A 26678-nucleotide genomic window follows, 5' to 3' on the forward strand; every position below is an offset into this window, starting at 1 on the left:
CAGAGAGCGCGTCTCAGGTGCTGCGGTTATCACTCCGCCCAAGCCTGGGGGATAAGGTGAATAGGCTAAAGTCCCAAAAAGTCGGAGTGTTCCTTTAAAGCGGGTGCTAAATATATCTTATTACTTTCAGAAAGCAATGCGTTTAGATTTTAAAAAATGAACAGAACATAAAAAATAGTCAGTTCCTTCCTTTTATATTCGAGTGAAATGGCTTCTCGTACAAGAAGAAATGTAGGACAGGACTTGTTATGTGGATTGTGGATCGTTGTCGTTTGCTATACAGGTTGTCCCGCCCTCTCACTGGTAAACACATCACTAGAGAAGGGATGTCCTTGCAAGAGGGAGCAAAATATATTTTGATGAAAGACTATGAGGGCACATGAATAAAAATAAAATGATGTGCATGGATAAATCATGTATAATAAATACTGCAATATTCCATAAAAAAGATGAGAATTGTCCATTTTGATTTGGTGAAATTATCACATAGCAGTTCACACTGATATAGTAAATGACTGTTCTTCAGAAGATATTGGTATGAGTAGAAAAGCAGTCTTGCAAGACACAACCTATTTGCCAGTTTTTAAGCAATCCAGCTGACTTTTGGTGATTGACGTTGACAACACGCACAGTTCCAAGTGAAGCCTTCAGGGACCTGTGGACATTTCACTGTCCTGAAGGGCTCTTTTCACCAAAAAGGCCAAACGCTTGAAAGACATCAGGCGTTCTTCTCACTGACAATCTTGTTTCTATAGAGGAAGAGAAAACTCAGGTCTCAGGGGAGACACAAAAGCTTCTTCGCAAGTCTGTGTGAGGAAACAGAATTCCTCAGGGCAGTCTGTCACTCCAGGTGCTTTCTGCCATTCTGTGTGGTGGCACTGGACTGTTTGCCCTACTACGTACCGAGAAGAATGAGGAGAGGTAAAGTACTGCCTTACCTCCAAAGACATTGTGGACCTTTGAATTTGCTATGTTTTTTTTCTGCCGACTGGTGCAATTATACGTCTCACTGACTTGCATACCACAGTTGATTGATAGCTGAATGTCTGGATTAGTTTTGTAAAGTTTTTGCTACTGCTAAATCTAACATAATCTGGTTCAAAATGTTTTGCACTCAGTGACTCCCTGCGGTCGGGTAATGGGCTTTCTTTCACAGGGAGCGCCTTCACATGGTATTTTTGGACAGCGCAGAACATATTTATTTTCCTGCTGGAACTGAACAGTGCATTGTGCGCCATAGGTTTCTAGAGCACCGTGAGCTGAGGAGAAGGACGCCAGCTCTCTCTCAATAGTGTCCATTTACACACCTCACTTAAAGCTGCTGTGCCCCTCATTTACTCTGTTAATTGTCTCTGTTTTGTGCATCACACACAGATAATGTTATGCCATTGACTCATTGAATATATTCCATACAAAAAAGTACATACTTTAGAAGATGCAAAGCATATGCTTAGCTTGTTCAATTGCATCCAAAAGGCCTGAATAAATCTGATGATTGTGTTAATATTTGTTATTTACAGGGGGGAAAAAGTAAATGCAATCCATAAAATCCACATTTAATAATTATTAATCATGAAATAAAACAAAAAGGAATCGTTCAAATGTAAAATAGTTAAATTATTTCCCATAAGATTTTCCCCTATCATAATGCAAACAGAATAATAACTCTGAACTGGATCCATGTCTTGCACTACCCACCATACCTTTTAAAGGACATATTTTCACAAATTGAAATAGTCTTTGCATGAATTCACCCCATCTACGTGTCCCATAAGGAATTTGGAGCAGACCCCGTTCCTAAGCATGTGTTTGCTTAAGTGTGTGAACGTTTAAGGGGAGACGTAGAACAGTATTTCCTTATCCACAGGAACAGACCTGACATTATTCTTGTAGTTCAACAGCTGATTAAAGTCTCTACAGCTCCGATCATTGCGGTTAGCGTGTTTCACTGAACACATCTCACAAGCTACTGTCTGTTTATTAAATCAAATGGTATGCAATAGTACTGATTTTATGTATGGAAGTAGAAAACTGGTCAAAGTGCATTTGAAGTTTACCACTTCTAATGCTTCCTCATAATACAGTTCACACTTGTTTTTGACTGTGAAGCTGTCGACAACATGAATCATCTAATGCCTCTGCACAATGTCTGCCTTTGGAATCAGGAAAAAAGGAAACATTTAAAAAAATGCAAACACCTTTTAAGGTTAAAAACCAGTGTTGGATTTAGTTCACTGTTGCTGCTAAAGTGATATTTGTTTTGATTATGACTTGAGGACATTCCTTGCGTTTTAATGCGTCTGTTCCTTCAAATAAAAATGGGTTCTAAAGGAAAAGAGACAGACAAGACATTTGGTGGGTAAACACATTCATCCCTTTTATATGATTACCCCCTTTTCATGATATGATGATTCAGAGCAGTGAATCACAATTGAAAGTGACCTAAATTCACATAAATGGTTCACCATGAGATTACTTTTTTAATTCAACTAGAAGTAAAAATAAACCTGTTTGGACATTCCCGATAAGTCATACTGTGGAAGAACAAATACAGAGAAAAAAAGAACACAAAGCAAGAAATTGAAAAGCACAATGAATAGATACAGTAAGATGTCTAAGTCAATGAACATCCCTTGAAGTAAAGGTAAATCAATAACTGATAAAAAAGAAGGAATGTGACACAGGTGTAAATCTAAAGCAAATATGACTGTGCAAGGAGACCATAGGTAGTCATATAGACATATAGACAATTAAGAAAACACCATCAAGATTATATAAATACATGCATCTTAGACCACTAAGGTACTTAGTCATGGTTATCCAAATGAGGAGGACAGAGAACTTTTATAATGGCATCTATTGTTCTATAGTCACTCAATCAGCAGAGCAACTTCATCACTTCTGGTTTGACTAAATAAAGAACATATGTATAGGTGCGTTCCTGAGCCCTCTCCAACAGAGATGCTTTTGTCAAAACACGTGAGGGGCTAAAGTGATGAAATCCACCAAACTGTAGCATTTGAACACACAATCCTTCTCTCTGTATGTTAAGCCCAGGTTAAAAGTCTAAGATCTGAACTTTTTAATGGCTGCTTGTTGCTTGTTTGAAGCTTATTTTATTGGATGCGTGGTGTTTAGGTGTAGGCCTATGTAATATATATATATATATATATATATATATATATATTGTGGTATACCTACATCAGATTTTGTTGTGTCTGACAAATCATAACGCACTGATAGCTGGATATTCAGAAGGAGGGGCTTTATTGGAACCAGAACCAATTTCAGACAGACATACAACTCTGTTTGGAATACACTAACAGTTTTTGAACATTAAAGCATGTTAACCTATTCTAGTACACGCAATAAACCAAAATAGCACCATATAACCCATTAAATAATTAGAAAGTTCTAAAGAACAGCATTTATTTGAAATAGAACATTTTACATTATAAATGTCTTTACTGGAACGTTTGATCAATTTAATGGATCCTTGCTGAATATTAATTTCTTTCCAAATAAAAAAAAATTGGTAACAATAAGGTTCCATAACATTAGTTAATGCATTAGTTAACATGAACTAACCATGAACAACATCTCTGTTCAGCATTAGTTAATATTTGTTAATGTTAACTCACACATACTAATGCATCAATTCACATTAACAGCACGGTTAGTTAACATTATAGTTAATGCATTAGTTAACATGAACTAACCATGAACAATGCCTGTAAATAGCTTTACTGTTTTGTAAGGTTAACTGTGCTGTTAATGTGAATTGATGCATTAGTGTGAGTTAACGTAAACAAATATAACTAATGCTGAACAGAGGTGTCGTTCATGGTTAGTTCATGTTAACTAATGCATTAACTAATGTTAACTAAATGTGCTGTTAATGAGAATTGATGCATTAGTTTATGTGTGAGTTAACATTAACAAATATTAACTAATGCTGAACAGATGTGTTGTTCATGGTTAGTTCATGTTAACTAATGCATTAACTAATGTTAACTAATGGAACCTTATTGTAAAGTGTTACCGCTGTTCTTTACAAAGAAGCCTGAAAAAATTGCATACAACTGTTTTCAACATTGATAATAGTAAGAAGTTTCTTAAGCAGCAAATCAGCATATTAGAATGATTTCTGAAGGATCATGTGACACTGAAGACTGGAGTAATGATGCTAAACAATTCAGCTTTGTATCACAGGAATAAATTACATTTGAACCCTTTAATGCGCAAACTATGGGTACCCCTTCTAATGCACAACATGGGTCTAAAAAGACCCGTCAAAAAATACAAAGCTGGTGTGCACATCCCAAACACCCAAATTGGGCTCAGGTGCAGTGAAATAAACAAAATAAAGAAGTGTGAAGTCCGCACACTGAAAAGTACTGCTCCAAAAGAATTGATTAGAAGCAATGTTTCGACCCCCAGGTCTTCATCAGGCACAATGTGCACATTGATTGTGCCTGATGAAGACCTGAGGGTCGAAAAGTTGCTTTTAATCAATTCTTTTGGAGCAGTACTTTTCAGTGTGCGGACTTCACACTTCTTTATTTTCTAAAAAGACCCGTACCTTTTGAAATCACTTTATTTGAGCATTTAATATTTCATGATCTATAAATTTCATGATTTATGAATATTCAAAATATCTTGTTTTCAATTATCACAAATTCATATTTTAATATTTCCTATAGGTTTTGTGTTAATACATCAAGGTTACACACATGGGTCTAAAATGACCCATCTATGCAAGCGTGATAAAACAAAAGAATAAAGAAAACATTTTGTTAAAATAACCAATGTCACAGTTGTTTAGATCAACACATTTAGTGTAACACTTGAAATATGTTTATTGGCCACTTTGTCACACATAACCGATAACACTGAAATTGAACTGTAGTGTAGTGCAACTGTAGCCGGATCTCCCCACCACCAATGTGCAGCATCCACCCGGATGATGTGGCAGCAGCCATAGTGCACCAGAACGCCACCACACAACGGCTTATGTGACCGATAGCATTGATTTATGACCACAAATAAAAATGAATATGGAGGTACAAGGTTTCTGCCCAACAGCGACAATATATACTTGTATATATAAATTTCTATTGCAACTTTTATTTTGTTGACCTAGCTAACATTAGATAAAATAGAACATGTCGACCGCAAGCTAGCTATTAGTATTGGACATGTTTCTCTTTTGCACTAGTAATGGATTTCAAGGTCAATAACCTTAGCCTAAACTTTCAAATATTAGGCTATATCTAGATGTCTTTCACAAAATATCAAATATTTTCTGTGACAAAAAATGTATTAAATAAAACTAACATGCATGAAATATACAAGAGCAGCCGTGTTGAATTGTGAAATGCGTGGCAGGTGAAATAAATATAATATATATTTGCAGAAATATACACTCACCGGCCACTTTATTAGGTACCCCATGCTAGTAACGGGTTGGACCCCCTTTTGCCTTCAGAACTGCCTCAATTATTCGTGGCATAGATTCAACAAGGTGCTGGAAGCATTCCTCAGGGAGTTTGGTCCATATTGACATGATGGCATCACACAGTTGCCGCAGATTTGTCGGCTGCACATCCATGATGCGAATCTCCCGTTCCCCCACATCCCAAAGATGCTCTATTGGGTTGAGATCTGGTGACTGTGGAGGCCATTTTAGTACAGTGAACTCATTGTCATGTTCAAGAAACCAATTTGAAATGATTAGAGCTTTGTGACATGGTGGAAGTAGCCATCAGAGGATGGGTACATGGTGGCCATAAAGGGATGGACATGGTCAGAAACAATGCTCAGGTAGGCCGTGGCATTTAAACGATGCCCAATTGGCACTAAGGGGCCTAAAGTGTGGCAGGAAAACATCCCCCACACCATTACACCACCACCACCAGCCTGCACAGTGGTAACAAGGCATGATGGTTCCATGTTCTCATTCTGTTTACGCCAAATTCTGACTCTAACATCTGAATGTCTCAACAGAAATCGAGACTCATCAGACCAGGCAACATTTTTCCAGTCTTCAACTGTTCAATTTTGGTGAGCTCTTGCAAATTGTAGCCTCTTTTTCCTATTTGTAGTGGAGATGAGTGGTACCCGGTGGAGTCTTCTGCTGTTGTAGCCCATCCGCCTCAAGGTTGTGCGTGTTGTGGCTTCACAAATGCTTTGCTGCATACCTCGGTTGTAACGAGTGGTTATTTCAGTCACTGTTGCCCTTCTATCAGCTCGAACCAGTCTGGCCATTCTCCTCTGACCTCTGGCATCAACAAGGCATTTCCGCCCACAGAACTGCCGCTCACTGGATGTTTTTTTCTTTTTCGGACCATTCTCTGTAAACCCTAGAGATGGTTGTGCGTGAAAATCCCAGTAGATTAGCAGTTTCTGAAATACTCAGACCAGCCCTTCTGGCACCAACAATCATGCCACGTTCAAAGTCACTCAAATCACCTTTCTTCCCCATACTGATGCTCGGTTTGAACTGCAGGAGATTGTCTTGACCATGTCTACATGCCTAAATGCACTGAGTTGCCGCCATGTGATTGGCTGCTTAGAAATTAAGTGTTAACGAGCAGTTGGACAGGTGTACCTAATAAAGTGGCCGGTGAGTGTATATATATATGCATATATATATATGCATATATATATATATATATATATATATATGAAATATATATAAATATATAATATATATATGCAGAAATAAATATATTTCTGCAGTAAATATATTTATACTATAAATATCAAAGGTTCCTATATGGGTCATTTTTGACCCATGTGTGTAAAATTGATGTAGAAATAAAAAAAACGTGTTTGTTTATAAAGTCAAGTCAAGTCAAGTCATCTTCATTTATATAGCGCTTTTAACAGAGATAAACATACAATTTACGGTAACAGAGATTGTTTTGGCTTTATAGTGATTTTGAATAATGTTATTTCCGGCTAAAGTTGGTTTTGATTGATAAACTTCCAGCAAAATTATCATTTGTTATTACATTAGGGGCCACTAAGACGACGGCGTTCTCTCTAAACAGACTTTAAACGCGAACCTGTGACCGGATGGCGTTCACATGCGCATTAAAAATTGATTCTATAGTTATATTCGTTTGAATATGTGTGCGCAGGTTTGTAATTTCCCTACCAACCATAAAGTAAGAAAGGAAAAATAAACATAATGATTTGTGGAAATCAAAAACAAAATATTTAATGAATGCCTGGATTAATAAATGATAAAATACATTTCTTTCAAATATTCAGCAAAGAAACATGAATACGGGTCTAGAAGAAAATGAAAACTCAGTCGGGTCTATTTAGACCCATGTTGTGCATCAAAGGGTTAAAATATATTCAAATATAAAAAAAAAATTCTGATCTCAAACTTTTTATACACACACACACACACACACACACACACACACACACACACACACACACACACACACACACACACACACATACATATGCGTCTAAAGTCTGATGAGTAAACCAACATTTCTACAAGCCAATGGCGATTCTATTGGTAATGAAGTTGACAAAATATCACCAAATGTCAAAAGTGCCCGTTGCTGAAGAAACACCCAGGCATGAAATGTAGTCACTCCTGCCAGTGAGGTAGGACTCAAATCAGAGACGTGCAGTTTCTGTGACGCAGAAAGGTGTGAATTTAAAGGTGGACCTGAGGATTTGGTGGTTCACTGTGGGTCTAGGCTTTCTAGCTATGAAAAACTATTTGTTCTTTTTTTTTTAAATATATATATATATTGTTATTTGATTGCTCTGGCATTTTAGTATGACCATATAAAATTACACAATTTAGGATTGTCACTATTCCGGATATTCCAGAGCCACACAGGTCTTCCCAATTCCAAGACTGGTACACAGTGATACTGTAACACGAATGCCATTCCTGACCAAGACCTAGACCTCACAACTGATGTCAGCACAGTTTTTTTTCTTCTTTTTTTCTGAGGACTGAGCATTGGCTTTTAAGTAAATTTTTGCCAGTCTGTTTGTAGCCTTCACAGCCCACATAGTATTTCAAAGTTTGGGTAGGTGGGGGTCACACTGAGCTTCTATGTCACTTATGAAAAGCACATTTTATAAACAGCAAGGTCAACAACCTGCATATAACAAGGCTCCTTATTGACCAGCCTCAGGATTCAGAGCACGCCTTCTTGCTCAAACAGAAATCTGTGCAAATGTTTACACAGACCTTTTCTTTTAGCAGACTTCCAGTTTTGTTTTGAGTGTAAGTGCAATTTGGGAAAACCGCAACATGATTTTGATCACAGATTTGCCACAATGTCCTGTAAATGCATATAGAAAACAAGAATATAAGCACATATGAATGTGACCATTAATGTAGCAACTCGCCTTGTTTACTGCTTCCTATTTTTCTGTCACTCAGTCTTTCATAGTTTACTTTTGAATCTAGCTTAATAGTTTCTTTGTTTTTGTCTTGATTTATTAGGTTTTATATTTATTTTTTAAATTAGAATGACCAGTGGATAATTTCAGCTCCCCTATCTATAATACATAGGCGTTCTGTCAAATATAGGCTACTAACCAAACAAGCCGAGCAACTAACAAATGGTTTATCAAAACATAATTTTTATGTGATGGACATTTTAAACACATTATTGTAAGTGTCCTCTCTCTGTTTTTTACCTCAGTATTTTATCTACAATACCAATTGTCAATGAGTATAGGCCTATAATGATTGACTGTAGACTTGTCCCAATTAAGAGGCTGCATCCTTTGGGACACAGCCTATGTTGGGTATCGTTAGGGTTTGAAATTTGTAATGATTTTAATTCAAATATAGGCTATAGCTTATTCAAATGTGAGGTTAACCTGATTAAGAAAATGCTATGTGGTTGGTCAGTCAACTGTGTTACCTTTCAGTTAAGGTATCATGTGGAGCCAAGCCAACTCTTGGATAGCATCATGATGAGGTAGCATTTATAGCCTACACACAAATAATGTTATTCTCTCTCAAAAAAAGTTTTTTTTTTTTTTTTTTTTTTTTTTTTTACAATTTATCAAAATAGCAGAGTGATGTAATGATCTCAAGCAAGTTCTTTACTGACACTGCTGTCACCTTGATGAATAAGTTCTCTGCTTTAGAATCAGAGGTAACCGCGCCATCTCGTGGATTTCAATATTCAGTATAGTACTGCCAGAGAATGGTAGCCTGTGGTAAAATCCCGTCACAAAACTCGCCTTCTGCTCTAATCGCATGAGCTAGTGAGCGCCGATCTGAGGCCTACAGACGTCGACATCGCGGTGATTCTCGCGAGGATACGGTTGGGAGCGCAGGTCTGGGATCAGAGTCACGAGGGGAGGTTTGGCCCAGTGACGTTGCGCTTATGCGCTGAATGTTTGGAGTCAATATTATACAGGAAGCTGTAGTAGACAGCGAGGCCGGACCGAGCCAGGGTATGTAAATTAAAACTATTACGGAAGATTGTCATCTGCAATCGAATCATATGTTATACCAAGAAGTGTGTGATATTATAACAACAATAATGTTAGGGTAGAATGTGTGTTTCACAGGCGACGGCAGGGAAGTTGCTGATACGTTAACCGTCGGTTGTGACTGGTTAGCTGATTTCGCCTTTTTACTCCTATTGACTTTGAATTTAATTTAATATTAAGATGGAAGATAAGTTTAACCTTTTACAGATGTACATTTTACTTTTACGAAGTGAGATGTGGGTATTTTGGACTAAAAAAGTACCTTTCCACTTGTTACGAGAGAAAGGTTTCTCCCACAAATCAGCCCCGCCCAGCATGCTCGTGAGGAAACAGTAGTTTAAAGATGAATACATCAATAGGCCTGTAGTTTCTCATCCCATGCCTTCCCTCTTTGCATTAGTAGTACGTTATAGCGGAAATCCACCTAATATCTGTTCTGTGACCACATCCTCTGTGCAATTAAGACTTTGAAAGCATGTCGATGTTTTGAAAACCTAGAGGTCAATTTCTGTGTAACATCCAGATCATATGAAAAGCACCATACATTTTGGGGGCCAGATTTGGGTTTTGCTGTTATATGTGTTGTATGGATGATTATCTATTATTTTCGCACAGCAACATATAACTGACTGTCTTGATGTGATTACAGATGGCTTGCAACGACATGGATAAGTCCAGCCTCGATGATGGCTGCTGTGAGGGCGAATACTCCAGTTGTGCATTAGCCATGGAGAAAGAGAGAGATTCGTATCTGAGCCCGACAGAGAACCCCTCCACCATCAGTGTCTCTTCTAGTATCCCCCCAGACCAGCAAGGCTATGATGTAGAGTTTGACCCTCCACTAGAGAGCAAGTATGAGTGCCCTATCTGTCTAATGGGTCTCCGCTCAGCAGTACAGACACCATGTGGACATCGATTCTGCAACTCGTGCATCAGGAAGTCCATCAGGTTAGTGTATTTGTCACTTTCAAAATTGACCCTGTGAAGCATACTGTATCATATTTGATACGCAAATTGCTACGGCCTCTAAATTATCAACGTGACCAAAACTTTGCTGCAAAACCTGTTGCACACTCTACTACATATTTTGTCTGATTGATAGTTTATACTTTCTTAGTAAGTAAAAGTCATTTTAGTTTGATTCTAAAAAAACAGCATTAGGTCATGGTTCACATGTCTTTTTGCTGTGAATCCTTTAATGATTTTTATGAAGAAAACTAATTATTTTAAAATTGTTAGTAGTATTTCAAGATGAACACCTACTTGACTGAAGCAACTTATTTAAAGGTATAATTTACCCAAAAAGGAAAATTCTGTCATTAATTACTCACCCTCATATCGTTCCAAACCCATAAGACTTTTGTTCATCCTTGGAACACAAATGAAGATCTTTTTGATGAAATCTGAGAGCTTTCTGTCCCTCCATAGATAGCTACGCAACTACCACTTTGACGCTTCAAAAAGTTCATAAAGATTGTAAAACTAATCCATATGAATTGAGTGGATTAGTCCAAATTTTCTGAAGAGATACGATCACTTTATATGCTGAACAGACTGCTTTTATTCACATATATTGATCAGTGAAGAACATACATACTTATGGGTTTGGTACGGCATGAGGGTGAGTGATTAATGACAGAATTTAAATTTGTGGGTGAAATATCCCTTAATGTATTTTTGCTCAGTTTGAGCCTCTGAGTAAAATGAGGTGTTTTTTCCTCCTCAAATTTGAGCTCCATATACTATATGGGCCATAAAGCCTGTATCAAATATGATACTCAACAAAAAACAAATACGCAAACCTTTTTTTTGTCCAAAGATTTAATAAACTGCTCCATTTATTTAAAACAGATTTTTCTGACCATTATCTCATATGCCAGGCTTTACAGTATTAAAAATGTCAAATATAACACACTTTCTTCTGCCTGGCAGGGACACAGGGCAAAAATGTCCAGTTGACAATGAGGTGCTGCTCGAGGAACAGCTCTTCGCTGATAACTTTGCCAAACGAGAGATCCTCTCGCTCACCATCAGATGTCCTAATGTAGGATGCAGTGATAAAATGGAGTTGCGCCAACTGGAGGTAAATTTGCTGGTGTGACCAATACTGTATTCCTGCCGTACCAGAGGATGTAGTTTAAGGACTGCAGTTCTTGGACTGCATTTCTAGGACCCTAGTTTTTTGTGACAGCGCCACCTAGACAATTCTACTCGAACAGAGACCTGATTCAAACTTCAAACAAACAGATGCAAAGACGACCAATGGAAATTCTTTTTTTATTATTATTATCTTTCCACTTTATTTATAACATAAGAGCAGGAACAGCCATTTTAAACTTTAATTTAAACTTAAATTTATTAACTTACTAATAAACACACTAGTTTTTAGCGCAATTGTTTTACCGTTTACTGAACTTTGTTAAGTGGGTCACACATCCGACGGAAAGTGCCACGCTTGCGCTATGGCTAATGAATTGAGGTCTCGCACAAACACTGAAAATAGTCTTTTAAAGAAAACTGAATTTAAAACCATAATATAGGGGCTCATATACTGAAATTAGGTTAAATATATCAAGAGGGTTACCAACGGTTGTGTTTAGGGTTAGGGGTTGGTTAGGACAATATATCAATTAAATTTAAAGTCCCCCTGTAGTTAATATTTTTATCACTTAAAACTCTTAGTATACACAGATCATTTAAATGCAAATTAGCTCTGTCTCCTCTCAATCACACCATCTCAGAGATCCACTAGGTCAACTCGTCAAAGTATCAGAATGGTAATGCGTTTTATGTATCGCTCTGTACAATGTCGGACACAAAACGGTAATTAATAAGATTAGCCTTTTGCTTGACCACGTTATCAAACAGCTAATAATGTGCTGTTAATGTTACATAAACCATGTTACTGTTCACCATCTCAGAGTCAGACAGTTGCCTTCTAAAAATCTTCCTTAGAAACGCTTTCAGTTTCAGCTCATTTATTATACCATGTTGTAAATTTTTTAGTGGAAGGGAAAACATGCTGTTTTCGTGCATGTATCTTTAAACGCAAATGAGCTGCTGCTCCCCATCCTGCTTTCCAGGAGTGGGCGGAGCCTTTACAGCTCGTGCCTAAAATACTAATAATTGATTATTATCTCTATCGCGAACACGCTCACATGTCGTTGCAGTTCTTCATCGTCATAAATGTTTATTATCTGCATGCGTTCTAAAGCCATATTAGTTGCTAAATTTCTGATATGGTTTTCTGAGTGCACACATCCTTGAGTATTAAACTAAGTTTTCTTTCACATCTTATTCCGCTTTAAAGGATTAGTTCACTTTAAAAAAAACTTTTGCTGATAATTTACTCACCCCCATGTCATCCAAGATGTGCATGTCTTTCTTTCTTCAGTCGAAAAGAAATTAAGGTTTTTGATGAAAACATTCCAGGATTTTTCTCCATATATAATGCACTTTGCTGGGCACCAAACGGTTCAAGATCCAAAAGACAGTTTCAGTGCAAACTGCAAACTGTTCAAATGGCTTTAAACGACACCAGACGATGAATAAGGGTCTTATCAAGCGAAACGATCGCTCATTTAAAAAAGAAATAACAAAGTTTAAGTTTTATAAGCTCAAATGCCCGCCTTGCTCTCTCAAAAGCCCTTGGCTTGGCAGCACAGGGACGCTGGAGTGAGTGCTGAACACGGGATGACACACGGAAAACGGATACAGGCAGGGAACAAACACGCAGGAAAAATCCACAACGATCTGACAAAGACTAGGCGAGAACAGTAACACTAAAAAGGTCAAATCGCTGATCAGTTGCAGCTGGCGCGTTGATCAGAGCGGGCGCGCTAATCAGCTGCAATGATCAGCGACCACACGCACACACACACACACACACACACAACAAGACGAGAAAGGAGACAGCGAATTCATAAACCGTGACATTGTCTCTCTCACTGTCAAAAGAATATCTAAGTAAGATACTTTTAGTTGTTATTATCTTGTTCTGAGTTATGTTGTATGGATATGGAAATATAGCTATCTGTTGTGAAGGCCCTATGCAATAATTACGGGCTACTGACATTATTATTTATAAATGTATAATTAAACTTTTTAAAATGTACAGTTTGGTGTTGTTTTGTTTTTAAAAAGATATCCTAATACAATAAATGCATTAATCTCTCAATTGGGTATTTATCATTAAAGATAAGAGTTTGCAATCTAACGGTCAAAATGACTGCTTGTGGCAGTTCTAGTAGTTATGGAATTCTGCCACTTCTAGTGTTAAATGCTCTGGCGAGGAGATAAACATGGAGGACTGTGTACAGCTCACTCGGGGGAGGAGCTAAGCCGGTCATGAGCGGGGCCTGTTCCAATGTGACATCGCATTGGAGCACATTCCTGAAAGGCTCATTTTGAGTTACTATTTCAGATTTAAGGGGAAAATAACACTGGATGAATGGATTTTTTTTATACCACAATATGGTTGTGTAAACACACTGGAGACACATAATTATGTTCAAAAACAAATTAAGTAAATTTTGCATAAAAGGTCCCCTTTAAATTCTTTCTTAAGAATAATTTAGGAATCTGTCCCCAGGTTCTTAAAATGGTTAGAAAAAACATTCTGACCTAAAATCTTGTTATTATTTATTAAAACAGTTCATGGATATGTTATGCATTGACGACTCGAGAAAGACCTTTCATAAATGCCATTTCAAACTTTGTTTGTAAATTGTTACATTCTTTCTCCCTCAGAGACACTTGTCTCAGTGCAAGTTTGCCACAGCGCCATGCCCTCAGTGTCTGGAGTCTGTTCGCAAGAGCCATCTGGATGAACACAAGAGCCAGCAGTGCTTACAGCGGCTCATGACCTGCCCTGCCTGCGCAGGGAGTTTTGTGTATGCTAACAAACAGGTGAAAACCTTTAATTCCTCTTCACATACTGGATATTTCTAGAATGGCGTTAACATTTTTTGAAAGTAAATCCATAAGCAGGGATTATAAAAATGTTGGTATTCTATTAATAATTTTTTTTTCTCATCTAACATCATTGTGGTGTTAGTATTATTTATTTAGTATTGAAGTATTAAAGGACAAGTTCGGTATTTTACACTTAAGCCCCTTTCACACAGAGATTCCGGAAAATACACGGATAAAGCGACCCGGGATTTGACCCGGGTTCGTTTGATTTTGCTTCATTCACACTGCCAGTGATTTGCCGGAATCAGAGAGCGCGTTCACACACAACCCGTGTATGTTCCGGAAAGACACGTGACATCGATGTGACATGTAATGTCTCAGCAACGTGTATAGTTTGCTTATGAGCTGCGATTTCTCTCTGGAGAAACCACGCTTGTGCATTTTTTTCTATGATTCGATCATAAACTAGCGCATTACGTACCGTTTCACTAGCCTGCTTTCACTTCACTTCAGCGTCATCATTACGACACGGCATTGGTTACGGCTTTTGTTCACACAGCGCGCGTTCCGGGTCTTAACACGGCAATGTTACTAGGTCCCCAACCCGGCATCGATCCCGGCATCAGTCCCGGGTCGTGTTTGCGTTCACACAGAAGGCACTCTGGCAATTTGCCGGCAATTTGCCGGGTTCAAAGCGCTGTGTGAAAGGGGCTTTTAAGACCTGTTTTAAGATCGTTGAAATAGGACGGTTAAGATTGAAATTTGGACACATGCTGCTGGCCCGAGAATTTGGTTTTATTGTTTTATCGTAGTTTTTGTCCAACTCCATTGACTTGACTTGGACAAAAACTAAGATAAAACCTGTTGGAAAGCATCTTTTGCAGCGATTTTTGTGTGAGCATATCAGTGAACACCCCTGACCACTCGGTGAGTTTAACGTCTTTGTAAACTAGAGTTTAATGCGTTTTATGAAGGCTTGTTCCAGTGCACCTATGCAACCATTGTGGAGGTGGGGGGGGGGTGCAACCACAGAAACCGAAAATTCTTGGGAAAGCAGCATGTGTCTTTAATCTTAACCGTTCTATTTCATCAGAAACGATCTTAAAACAGGGCTTTAAGTGTAAAATACTGAACTTGTCCTTTAATACTTTGAATTAGCTTTTATTAGTATATTTTTTTTATATTTTTCATATATTTTTCTGCTTTTTGACATTTTAATAGTTTTAATCAATAGCTGTAATCAATTGTTATGCCAGTTTTATTAATTTAAGTTAACAATAACAACACTGTGTAACATTAGTGTCTAAAACTTTTTTTCCTTTTGTGTAGATTCATGAACAGATTTGTCCTTTCGCCAATACGGTGTGTGAATATTGCGAAATGGAGCTTATTCGGGATCAGGTGTGTCAGAGGATTTGTCACTAATATGCACTTTACCTGAGGCACAACAGTAATTGACTTTAATACCTAAAATGATACATTATGGAACTATAAAGCTGAATGAATCTGTTCTTATTGTTTTCAGTTGGCATTGCACTGTGACACAGACTGTCTGAAAGCACCTGTAGCCTGTACTTTCAGCACTTTTGGTTGTCGTGAAAAGGTGGGCCATGAGATTCCTGTTGTATAACACATTTCTATTTCAAATAAATTCTGAGCTGAGCTCACTGGTCTATTTATCAAAGACGCCTGAAAAAATGTATATCAGTTTACTTTCCACAAAAATAGTAAGCAGCACAACTGTTTACAGCATTGATCATAATATTGTAATTCTTTATGAAGAGTAATGTCTGCTGAAAATTCAGCATTGCTTTTAAAATATATTAAAATGGAAATCAGTTATTTTAGATTGTAATAATATTTCATGTTACTTTTTTGTACTGTATTTTTGTTCAAATAATTGCAGCCTTGTCGAGCAGAAGAGATTTCTTTTAAAAACATTTAAAAAATCTTTCCGACGTCTAACTTTAAAAACCTTTTTAATTCTTTGGAAATGTGTTGCAGATGCCGAGAAATGAACTTGCCCAGCACATGCAGGAATTTACACAGATGCACATGCGCTACATGGCTGAGTTTCTGCGTAGCCAAACTCTCAATGGCTGCCTAATGCCGTCGGTTGCCGCCCACTCTTCGTCAGACGAACGTGGTGCCTCTTCCCGGGCGGCAGATTCTTGCCAGTGTAAACAGGAGCTGATAAACCTACGGGAGACTGTCTTGGAGCTGGAGGGTCGGCTGGTGCGTCAAGACCAACAGATCCGGGAGCTGTGCATCCACAATGAAACACAGAAAAACCAGGTCACCGAACTACGCCGAAAGCTGAGCTCCCTGGAAGAGGCCACCCGAGAGCTGGAAGCCCAGCAGTACCAAGGCGTCTACGTGTGGCGCTTGGAGAACTTCTCACTCCACCTGCGCAACCAAGAGGCTGGTCAGCCCATAGTCCTCCACAGCCCACCTTTTTACACGGGCCGGCCGGGGTACAAACTCTGTCTCCGACTGCATCTGCAAACCCCCAGCGCCCCTCGCTGTTCCAACTACATCTCGCTTTTCGTGCACACTATGCAGGGTGAGTTTGACAGCCAGCTCTCCTGGCCCTTCCAGGGTACGATCCGACTGGCAGTGTTGGACCAGGTCGAGGGGCAGCACCATGTGGAAGTGATGGAGACCAAGCCAGACCTACAGGCGTTCCAGAGGCCCACCGTGCAACGCAACCCCAAGGGTTTCGGCTATGTTACTTTCCTGCACCTACAGGCGTTGCGGCAGCGTGGGTTTGTGAAAGAGGACGTGCTGTTGGTGCGCTGCGAGGTCACACCACGATTCGATGCTAGCCTCAGGAGGGAGGGGGTCCAACCCCGGGGCCCAGAACCTTCACTTTGAGTTCCTACATCGCTCCTGCATTCTCAAGTTCTCATAGACACTCTGCTGAAACGAAACCTTTTTTTAGACTTTCATTACCAGGCTAAGTAATGATGGTTGCATAACTCGCAATGCCTGTCTGTTGTGAAAAATGTTTTATATACAAATGTTTCGCAAAACATTATAGTGCAGTGCAATCAATCGACAAATTTCTGTATGATTAGCAATTTCACTGAATGTCCTGTCAACCAAGCTAAAGGGTGTAAAACATTATGTAATGGTGCTGCTTATGCTAAGTGTTAGCTTCTACAAATTAATTTCACAAAACTACATTCAACTGCTCATTTTTGCTGCCTTACCCACTAAGGGCTGAGTTAAATAAAATGTCTTTTTTTCATAAAATACATAATTTTCATTGATTTGACAAGATCTGACGATTCAAAGCATCAATAGTACAGAGCAGCACTGTTTACTGTCGCTCTACTGGATATGGTGCATCAACTTCATATAACAACTTCAAAATGTGCATATACTTAAAGGAGTAGTTCACTTTAAAGTCCCTGTAAAGGCAATTCTAAAAAAAAATTCTAAACACATTATACATTTTAGAAATGTATTGCTGAAACATATTACAAAGTTTGTGAACTGTGAAGTACTGAATTGTGGAGTTAGACCGTTAAACAGTTTTTCACCATTGCTGTATTCCGGATTTAAAACCCAAGATTTACTCACCCTCAAGCCATCCTAGGTGTATATGACTTTATTCTTTCAGATGAATACAATCGGAGTTATATTAACAAACACCATGATGCTTCTGAGCTTTATAATGGCAGTGGATTGCCACCATCAGATTAAAGCTCAAAAAAGTGCATTTCTATCTATTATTAAAGAACTCCACACGGCTCTGGGGAGTTAATAAAGGTCTTCTGAAGCAAAGCGATGAGTTTGTGTAAGAAAAATATTCCTATTTAACACGTTACAAAGTAAAATTCTAGCAAACGGCCATACGCAGTCTACTTGCACAAACTTTACTTTATAAAGTTTTAAATATTAATATTTTTCTTGCACAAACTTATCACTTTGCTTCAAAAGACCTTTATTAACCCCCCGGAGCCGTGTGGAGTTCTTGCATAATAGATGGATGCACTTTTTTGAGCTTCAATCAGATGGTTGCAATCCACTGCCATTATAAAGCTCAGAAGCATCAGGGTGTTTTTATTAATATAACTCCGATTGTATTCGTCTGAAAGAAGAAAGCCATATACACCTAGAATGGCTTGAGGGTGACTAAATCATGGGCTAATTTTCATTTTAAAGTGAACTACTCCTTTAAGGTGCGATCACGTTAGTATCTATTGACAAGATCATTTTTGTCAAAACTTGATTGCAAGTTTTGATTGCTAACGTACGGAGCCCCCCTAGTCCCACTTTGTCAAAAAAATTAATTATAACTATCTCGTGGCCTCAAGATAGTAACTCGTGGCCTCAAGATAGAGATACTATCTTAGAGATACTATCTTGAGGCCACGAGATAGTTATAATTAATTTTTTTGACAAAGTGGGACTAGGGGGGCTCCGTACGTTAGCAATCAAAACTTGCAATCAAGTTTTGACAAAAATGGTCTTGTCAATAGTGTAGCAATGGATTAAGCACAAGTTGATGGTCAAGGCCGCGAATCCACGTGACGAATTTGAACTGCCTGGGGAATTTTTCCGGCCTCGCGCGAATTTCTAATTGCATGGATTTGTATTGAAATAACTGGTCAATTCGCTAAACAACAGTAAATGTGACCGCACCTTTAATGCAGATGGCACCAGTTACCTTACTTAATTTGTGTCCAATATTGCTTACATGTGTGAATGTCCTACTTACTTCATTGAACATCATTGACAAAATAAGTAATCATTTTCTTTAATCAGATGGACTAATGTATGCAAGTTAATCTTATAATTGTATTGACACTGGAAATCTGACAAAAATCCTTTTTTCATATTGTTTTTTTTTTCATCAAAATATTCAGTGCTCAAATGTGTCTTTATAAATTATTGTTAATGTCCTGTTTTCTGTCTCTCCTGTGCATTTTTAGTCCCCACAGATGCTTTCATAACGTGGCAGATTTCAGAGACGTGTTGTTCTAGTCAGTCTATGGTCTCACAGCTGTCGTCCATCCCAGAATACATTCTGCTAGTAACGGTGAGCAGCTGAATGTCAGAATGAGCATTTGTCACGCTGTGGCGGCGTAGGTTTCCCACTCGCTCTAGGTACACCTCCCCTTCCTGTTCTAATACAGGGGACAGCAAAGAGCCTTCAGAGATGTAATGAGTTATCCTTATCTCAGGATGACTCGGGTGTGCTCTTGTGGTGCTTTTTTCAACTTCAGTGCAGCCTAGAGGAATGTGAGAAAGTCACACATTTGTAGCCAAAGGTAAAGTCTGTTTGCTTTAAAGGGATAGTTCACCCAGAATTAAAAAAATGATCTTATGCTTTACTCGTCTTCATATCCCATGATCCCAAACCTGTAAGACTTTATTACATGGAGCACAAAATGTAATAATAATACATAAAATACCATGGGACACTCTTTAACACATAATGAAAGTGAATGCCAAATGAGTAAACCATGGACTTCAGAAATCATACGATAGTTTTGGGTGAGGATAAGATTGAAAATCTTCACCAAAAAAAAAGATTATCAGAAATGTTGCCATAGCAACAATTGAAATAAAGTTATGTTAAAGTACTTAAAATGTTTAAAACTGAAATAAAAATAAAGCTAAATAGAAATAAAACGCATAACATTACTAAAACAAACTAAAATTAAATAAAAAACTGAAAATATAAAAATAAAAGCTAATTCAGTCAGTATATAAATAATATTAAAATATCACTGAATTAATTCATTTTTTCGAGTTAGATCTTTTCTGTGAATCTTTGATTCAGCTTTACGAATCTGAATGAATACAATGGCTGCATCTGAAATCTCACTCTCTTGAATAGGTACTTTTATTTTTAAGTATACACTGCAATTGCTAAAAAAAAAAAAAATCTATGGAGTATGAATGAAATCCAGACGTACTACATTCGCCATGTTGTCATTGTCATGTGACCTACCAGCGTCAGTTGCATCGCTTCACTGCCATTCATAACTCCTCTCCCATGGTCTCATGTGATAATAAAAGGCTGTGTCCATCGGAGGACTCGGACTTATAAAAGGCAACGCCTGCGAAGGTTGGACCGAGCGTTGTTGAATGGGACGGTCTAGCTAGCCTACGGAGGATTGTTATTGCCAGCTGCCACTGATGAGTGACAGTGTTTGTTTAACTTTTGTTTTGTAATCAGGATCACAAACTATAAAAATGCTTACCATGGTCCATTTCTATAAACAGTATAAACTTATGTATAATCGCATCTTCGTAAGATATAAGTCAACATTTGAACCGCTTTAAAGTTTTTTATTATTATTATTATTTAAATCTGTCAGTAGATATTTGAGTAAGCTGAAACCCAATAGGCTACTTAAGTTTAAAAGTAATTTGGCTATTTCTAAAAAAAAAAAATCATGTAGTCACTGGTGCGCAATGAATTCTAGGGTAGACAAGGATCCATCTGTTGTAGCCTATCCTTCATTTCACAGGAAACAAAGGGTGCATTTTGAGGCCGCATTTGAAGGAGCCTTCAAATTGGGTCAGCCTTCGTGGCACTGCGGTAAAGCAATTGGCCTTCGAAGGAAGCAGCCTCTGAATTGGGACTCAGCAAACGAATGTAACTATAACTATAATGTATGGCGGAATACCATACCAAGTGCTTGGGAGCACTTCGACTCGGCGCAGTAATATCATCAATGAGAGGGAGAGGATTTTTCAGGAGTGATGATATTACTGCGCCGAGTCAAAGTGCTCCCAAGCACTTGCTATTGTATTCCGCCATACATTAGTTATCCATTTTACACGCTTTGAAAAGCACCACGTTTTATTGTGTCACCATACTTGGTCGAGTTACACTGCTCGTGTAACTGTATTTAAATAGGGAAAACGTGGAGGTGTTTGGTTGCTTCTCTGTTTGGATCCTAATGAATAAACTGGGCTAAGCTAAGTGCTAACAAAGTTTCGCTGCAAGACAGAGCGATTTAGTGCACGTACTGAGACGAGATGTATCAAATCGTCTTAGTTAAAGGGTTTGTTCACCCAAAAATGAAAATTATGTCATTAATGACTCACCCTCATATCGTCCCAAGCCTGTAAGACCTCCGTTCATCTTCGGAACACAGTTTAAGATATTTTAAATTTAGTCCGAGACCTTTCTGTCCCTCCATTGAAAATGTACGGTATACTGTCCTTGTCCAGAAAGGAAATAAAGACATCAAAACATTCTAACTAACCCACTGATGTCACATGGACTACTTTGATGATGTCTTTATTTCCTTTCTGGACAAGGACAGTATACCGTACACATTTTCAATGGAGGGACAGAACGCCTTCGGACTAAATCTAAAATATCTTAAACTGTGTTCCGAAGATGAACAGAGGTCTTACGGGCTTGGAACGACATGACATAATTTTCATTTTTGGGTGAACTAACCCTTAAGGGAATAACATAGTTTAATATGAAAAAAACGGCGGAGTATCCCTTTAAGAATCTTGTTGTAGTAAGTCATACGAGTACTTTTCGCCCACTGTTTTATTAATATATTGTGAATTCTGACATAAGTATGCGATTTCAGATGCAGCCAAAGTCTGAATGATTTATTCACAGATCAGACTAATCCAGTTCTCGAGTTTAACTCGCTGACTCAATGATCCAGTTACAATGGTTAACAGCACTAGGGGATGATTATCCATGAATTTAACAACATAAATTTGTGTCTGTTCGTCACAAAGCTATATGACTTGAGAAGACTTGAAATGTCACACATTTGTTTTTTGGAACAGACATGTGGGTTTTGAACATGAGGAGTGAGTAAAAAAATATTTTTAATGTGGTGGTGAACTAATACTTTGTTGATTTGTATTTGAGGAAATGGCATACAGTGTGCTGCGGTGATGTAGTGTTTTTGTAGCCCAAACCCGGAAGTTACAGTAGCATCACATTGGTTTTCTCGACAAAAACCCAATAGGACTTTTGAATTATCACAAAAAAATTGTTCTATGTTCAACAAAAAGTTTGATAGTTACACATTTCATTTCACAAATGAACACAACTTTTATGAATGTTGAAGTCTAAATACAATCGGCAGGAATAAAAAGCTAACGTTTGGCTATAAACGAACTACACCATAGTCGCTTGACTTCACACCAAGCTTCTGGCAACTCTTTGTTCTTTCAGTCTTTATAAAAAATAAAAATCTGAAAGTGCGAGTTAGAATAGTTTGCAAGAGTGTGATTACTGGAGTAAATGAGTTTACCTGTTCGGTGTGATGCTGTTTAATGTCACAGACAACATCTGCAGTCCCATTTAGCAACTGCCAATATGTAAAAGCTTTAAAAATTATGAAAAGGGTATTACTTGTGTGTTGTATGTCGTACAATTAGGCATGAAAATATATTGAGCTTGTGTTCACCACAGACCTTATTTCAGGCTTTTAACCAAAATCCCATTTTAAAAAACCATTGACTTTGTGGCGATAGAACCAGAAGTGCTAAAATGCTAACTCGCTTCTGCGTTTTGGCCAACAAAAATACAACATCCCTGCAGCACTCTAATGTGAAAGCATTTTGAGATGGCAACAAAATAGATTAAACTACAATGAATCAATGTTGGTTTTCCTACTTGTGTGCCTGCAGTTCCATAGATAGGGTGTGACCACTAGTGCCACCAGACTTTCAAGCTGGCAATATTCCTTTGAAGGGCCTCTGGATTCCTGAATTCCCTACACATACATAAGAACAGACATGAATAATAGAGATGGTTATACAGATGGCTTTTCAGCATGGGTTTGCAGTTAACATTCACCTGTAGCACAAGGAGCATCTGTGTGATGGATGCTGGGATGAGAGACAGATTCTTGCACAGCAGGTCACCCAGAGAAAGCTTCATTAGGACCAGATCCCTAAAGCCGAGGAGAGTCATCTGTCTCACTGTCAACTCCTGCCCCTGCATACAAAGAGAAAGACACTGAATACATTTCATGCGAAATCAAATATACCACAATATAACTAAACAGGAAGTTTGCCTAAACACTATTTAGAATCATTCTTTAAAGTAGATGTAATAATTCCCGATTCTTTGCTTCTGGCTGTGACAGGTATTGTTTTCTTTTTACATTCTAAATTCTTTATTCTAACAGTACAATATTGGGGATCAGCAGGTCTTCAGGTGCAGAGAAGCTGATCTGGCGGCTGACTGTTTTACTTGCAGCATGAGTTTATCCTATCACAGATATCATTATCACACACTGGATGAACTGCAGCAACTGAAAGGCTCTCTGATCTGTGAATGCCCATACAGGACACAGATTCATAGCAGCAGCATAACCACCTTCCAAAAAAAAAAAAAAAAGAATTCATCCCATGTCCTCAAGTCAACATCCTTCTCCCAAATTTCATCAGGCGTGGAATCTCCCCAGTCAATCACTCTTTGTCCCACAACATCCAGTAGTTGTCGTCAGCCCACGAGATGAAGGACTGTAAAACACTTTCCATTTCTAGCTTCAAACTTCACAGATGCACAACTAAGACATGTATCGACATGTATAAAAAGGCCATATTGCTGGTCCGCCTCTGTGATCTAACAGTGCTCATCAATGTCAAAATAACTGATGGTCAATCAAAGATATAGTTACGACCTTGGATAACAACACCTTGCATGTTCATTGCAGCAATACATTGTAGGCCTACTACAGACCCTTGTGTAGGGGTCTGTAGTACAATGTAGTAAATCGAGTAAATCACTTGTGACTAAATATCACACACACACACACACACACACTCAGCCCCCAAACTTTTGAATAATACCCTTACAGCTTCTCATGAATCTGGATTTAAAGTTTAAAAGGTGAAACTCATTTCAGGTTAGTCTGTGTTTGATACGTGCTACCTCTGGCCTTGTGGAACACATTTGGTGTTTCAAATTCAGACCTCGCCTAAGTGTTGGAACCTATTTTCTAGACAGGGACATTTTCAAGCTCACAAACAGATTTACCTGCAGAGGATATAAAATAGCTTGTAAAGTAGGTAGAATCTCAGAGAAAAATCTGTCCCACACCTGGGCCAAAACAAAAAGCTGTCTCTCTTCAGACTCTCCTAGGGGGGGGGGGGGAAAGATCACGTTAAAGGTCTGTTTCATGATAAACACTCATGCATACAGATCCATAGTCTCACCTTCATGCTTTTGTATCTCATCCAAAACGATTGATAGACCTTTGGTCAAAATCTGATTCTGCAATCAATCAAGCAAAGCAATTTCAGCAGGTTTTTCTTCAACCAGTAATCCATTTATTTATTTTTAACCAGAAAAAAACAAAACATCATGGCTCTGGGAACTGACACCTGGAAATACTCTTTGATAAAGAAGCCCATATCCGCCCTTAGAAGCCACCTGCATGGATGAAAGCAAATAACTGCTTAATGTAGTTATTATGCATTTTTAAATGTGACGACTTCAAGTGTTTATACCTGGTATTTTGACTCAAGGAGTACAGCTCATTCGGCTGTAGTTCCTCTCCCTTGAACACCTTAATAACAGCAGCAGAGATACTAAAGAACAAACAGAATTATGTATTTGAATGTTTTTGAAAATTTAAATAAGCCAAAAGAAATACAAGAACCTTTAAGGCCAATTCACACTGCGCCGACAAAAGGCACTTGGTTGTGTTTTGTCGGATTAGTGTGTTATCCCTGTTGGAGTCTGTTTGAGCTTGTTTTCGCTGAATCGGACTTAGAATGTCTAAAAAAGTGACGTGCCGTAATCTGGTGACGGTCGGCATTGGTCTGCATGTGCAGTGTGATTTTGGCCTTTAAGAAGGAAAATTAACATGTAAAAAATGTCTATACTTATTTGTAAGAGCAATGCTGGGACCCTGCTGGATGGTGTCAGTGGATGGAGCTGCTGATTGGAGGTCTGTTAAAGCAAAAGTGTGCAAAGAAGGAACTTTCTTTTTCATAGCTCAGCCATGTAACATAACAGACTGCTATGTCAGTTCACACCAGGCCATTTCCAGGTTTTTAGAGCTGTGTGAAAGTAGACAGGTGGATCTGACACATCACTGTTCGAGAATCTACTTCCTGTGGTGCACCAACTTCCTGTTACTAACTGTCCTGTTCTGTTTACATCTGTTCACTCATTAACCTCAAATCAACTCGACATTTTGTATCTTGCTCATTTTAGGATCTGGCAGCATGATACAGCAAAATAATATTAGAAAACAATAAGAACTACAATACAATACGAATAAAATAAGCTAGAGTTGTGGTGCAGTGGACTGTGCACATGCTCAGGACGTGCGAGGATCAATGATACGCAGGCTTGAGTCTCTTCTGGGTCATGTCCTGGTCATATTCTCCTTCTCTCACCCACATTTTCCTGTTGACACTCTACGCAGAACCTGATTTCACCAAGTGCAACATGGATCAACATCTTTGTTGATCCTGGAACAACATACCAATCAGATTTGAGGGACAAGTTTACAGTTTTTTTGGTGCTACTACATCAGTGTTATTCACCTAGGCTATATAATTTCCCTCTGATTTTAGGGATTACTGGATAAAACTAAATTTTCTGACAAAATATGTTGACCCAGGAATGCGTATAACTCAGCAAAATCTGGACGTATGAAATAACGGCAACATATAGCAGATCTTTTGTCTCACATTAATATATAGTTATATTGTTGTGAGATATATACAGTTTCCCATTGAACGTTTTTTTCTTCCCTTTATTCTCAACCATTGTTACATCAAACTATATAAAGTATTACAAAAAAACAGTAAGAAATCATTTATGGTATTATAGAATTAGTCAAATATTTGGAACAGAAAACTTTGTTCCACATATGGTAATAAAGGAACAAAAGAAATATAATACATACCGAGCCTGTCCATCACAGTGCAGAAACGAGTATGACATTAGCAGAGTCTCTTTTGGCTTCACTACAAACTCTAGAGCAGGTCTTCTTAAAAAAAAAAACTGTGGGTTCACAGAGAGTGAATGTGTGCTCACTTAGTTCTGGTATACTGACTGAAAACAAGACTTTTCAAAATCCTTATTTTCCCTTGAGGCTGGCTCCGACTTCCCTTGCGCACAATGGGTAAATTTGCCTAGTCAACTGGTTACTGATTCATTAGCTATGAGAACGGTATTGGTCATTCTTGATAATGAATAATCTGTGTTTTCCTGTGTGAAACAGTGTGATGTTTACACTCTCAAAGATGATAAGAATATCTATACACTATTGTTCAAAGGTTTGGGGTCCGCATGA

The 26678-nt window shown here is 38.2% G+C and overlaps 2 protein-coding genes across 4 annotated transcripts; one reads left to right on the forward strand and one right to left on the reverse strand.

Annotated features, from left to right (window-relative positions):
- Window positions 1-9348: 9348 nt before the first annotated feature.
- traf6 (TNF receptor-associated factor 6) lies at window positions 9349-17335 on the forward strand. The gene is made up of 7 exons (XM_056242284.1): window positions 9349-9459; window positions 10148-10446; window positions 11431-11581; window positions 14248-14406; window positions 15742-15813; window positions 15938-16015; window positions 16417-17335. Exons 2-7 carry the CDS (start codon window positions 10148-10150, stop codon window positions 17284-17286), a joined length of 1629 nt encoding a protein of 542 aa, XP_056098259.1. The 5' UTR covers window positions 9349-9459; the 3' UTR covers window positions 17287-17335.
- Window positions 17336-19042: 1707 nt separating this feature from the next.
- Window positions 19043-26602, reverse strand: LOC130077140 (proline-rich protein 5-like). 3 transcript variants are annotated; one of them, XM_056242288.1, is made up of 9 exons: window positions 26289-26602; window positions 25255-25321; window positions 24877-24957; window positions 24751-24799; window positions 24583-24640; window positions 24404-24504; window positions 23216-23356; window positions 23033-23132; window positions 19043-19652 (listed from the first exon to the last, which is right to left on the reverse strand). In XM_056242288.1, exons 1-9 carry the CDS (start codon window positions 26299-26301, stop codon window positions 19405-19407), a joined length of 858 nt encoding a protein of 285 aa, XP_056098263.1. In that variant the 5' UTR covers window positions 26302-26602; the 3' UTR covers window positions 19043-19404. The 3 variants fall into 3 exon arrangements, with proteins under 3 accessions (XP_056098263.1, XP_056098274.1, XP_056098260.1); XM_056242299.1 differs by lacking the exon at window positions 25255-25321 and having other exon boundaries at window positions 26289-26600; XM_056242285.1 differs by lacking the exon at window positions 26289-26602 and having other exon boundaries at window positions 25255-25591.
- Between the last annotated feature and the right edge of the window lie 76 nt (window positions 26603-26678).

The sequence above is a fragment of the Rhinichthys klamathensis genome, unplaced genomic scaffold (genome assembly GCF_029890125.1).
Source record: "Rhinichthys klamathensis goyatoka isolate OS25496 unplaced genomic scaffold, OSU_Roscu_1.1 h1tg000022l_1, whole genome shotgun sequence".
Classification (NCBI taxonomy): Eukaryota; Metazoa; Chordata; class Actinopteri; order Cypriniformes; family Leuciscidae; genus Rhinichthys; species Rhinichthys klamathensis.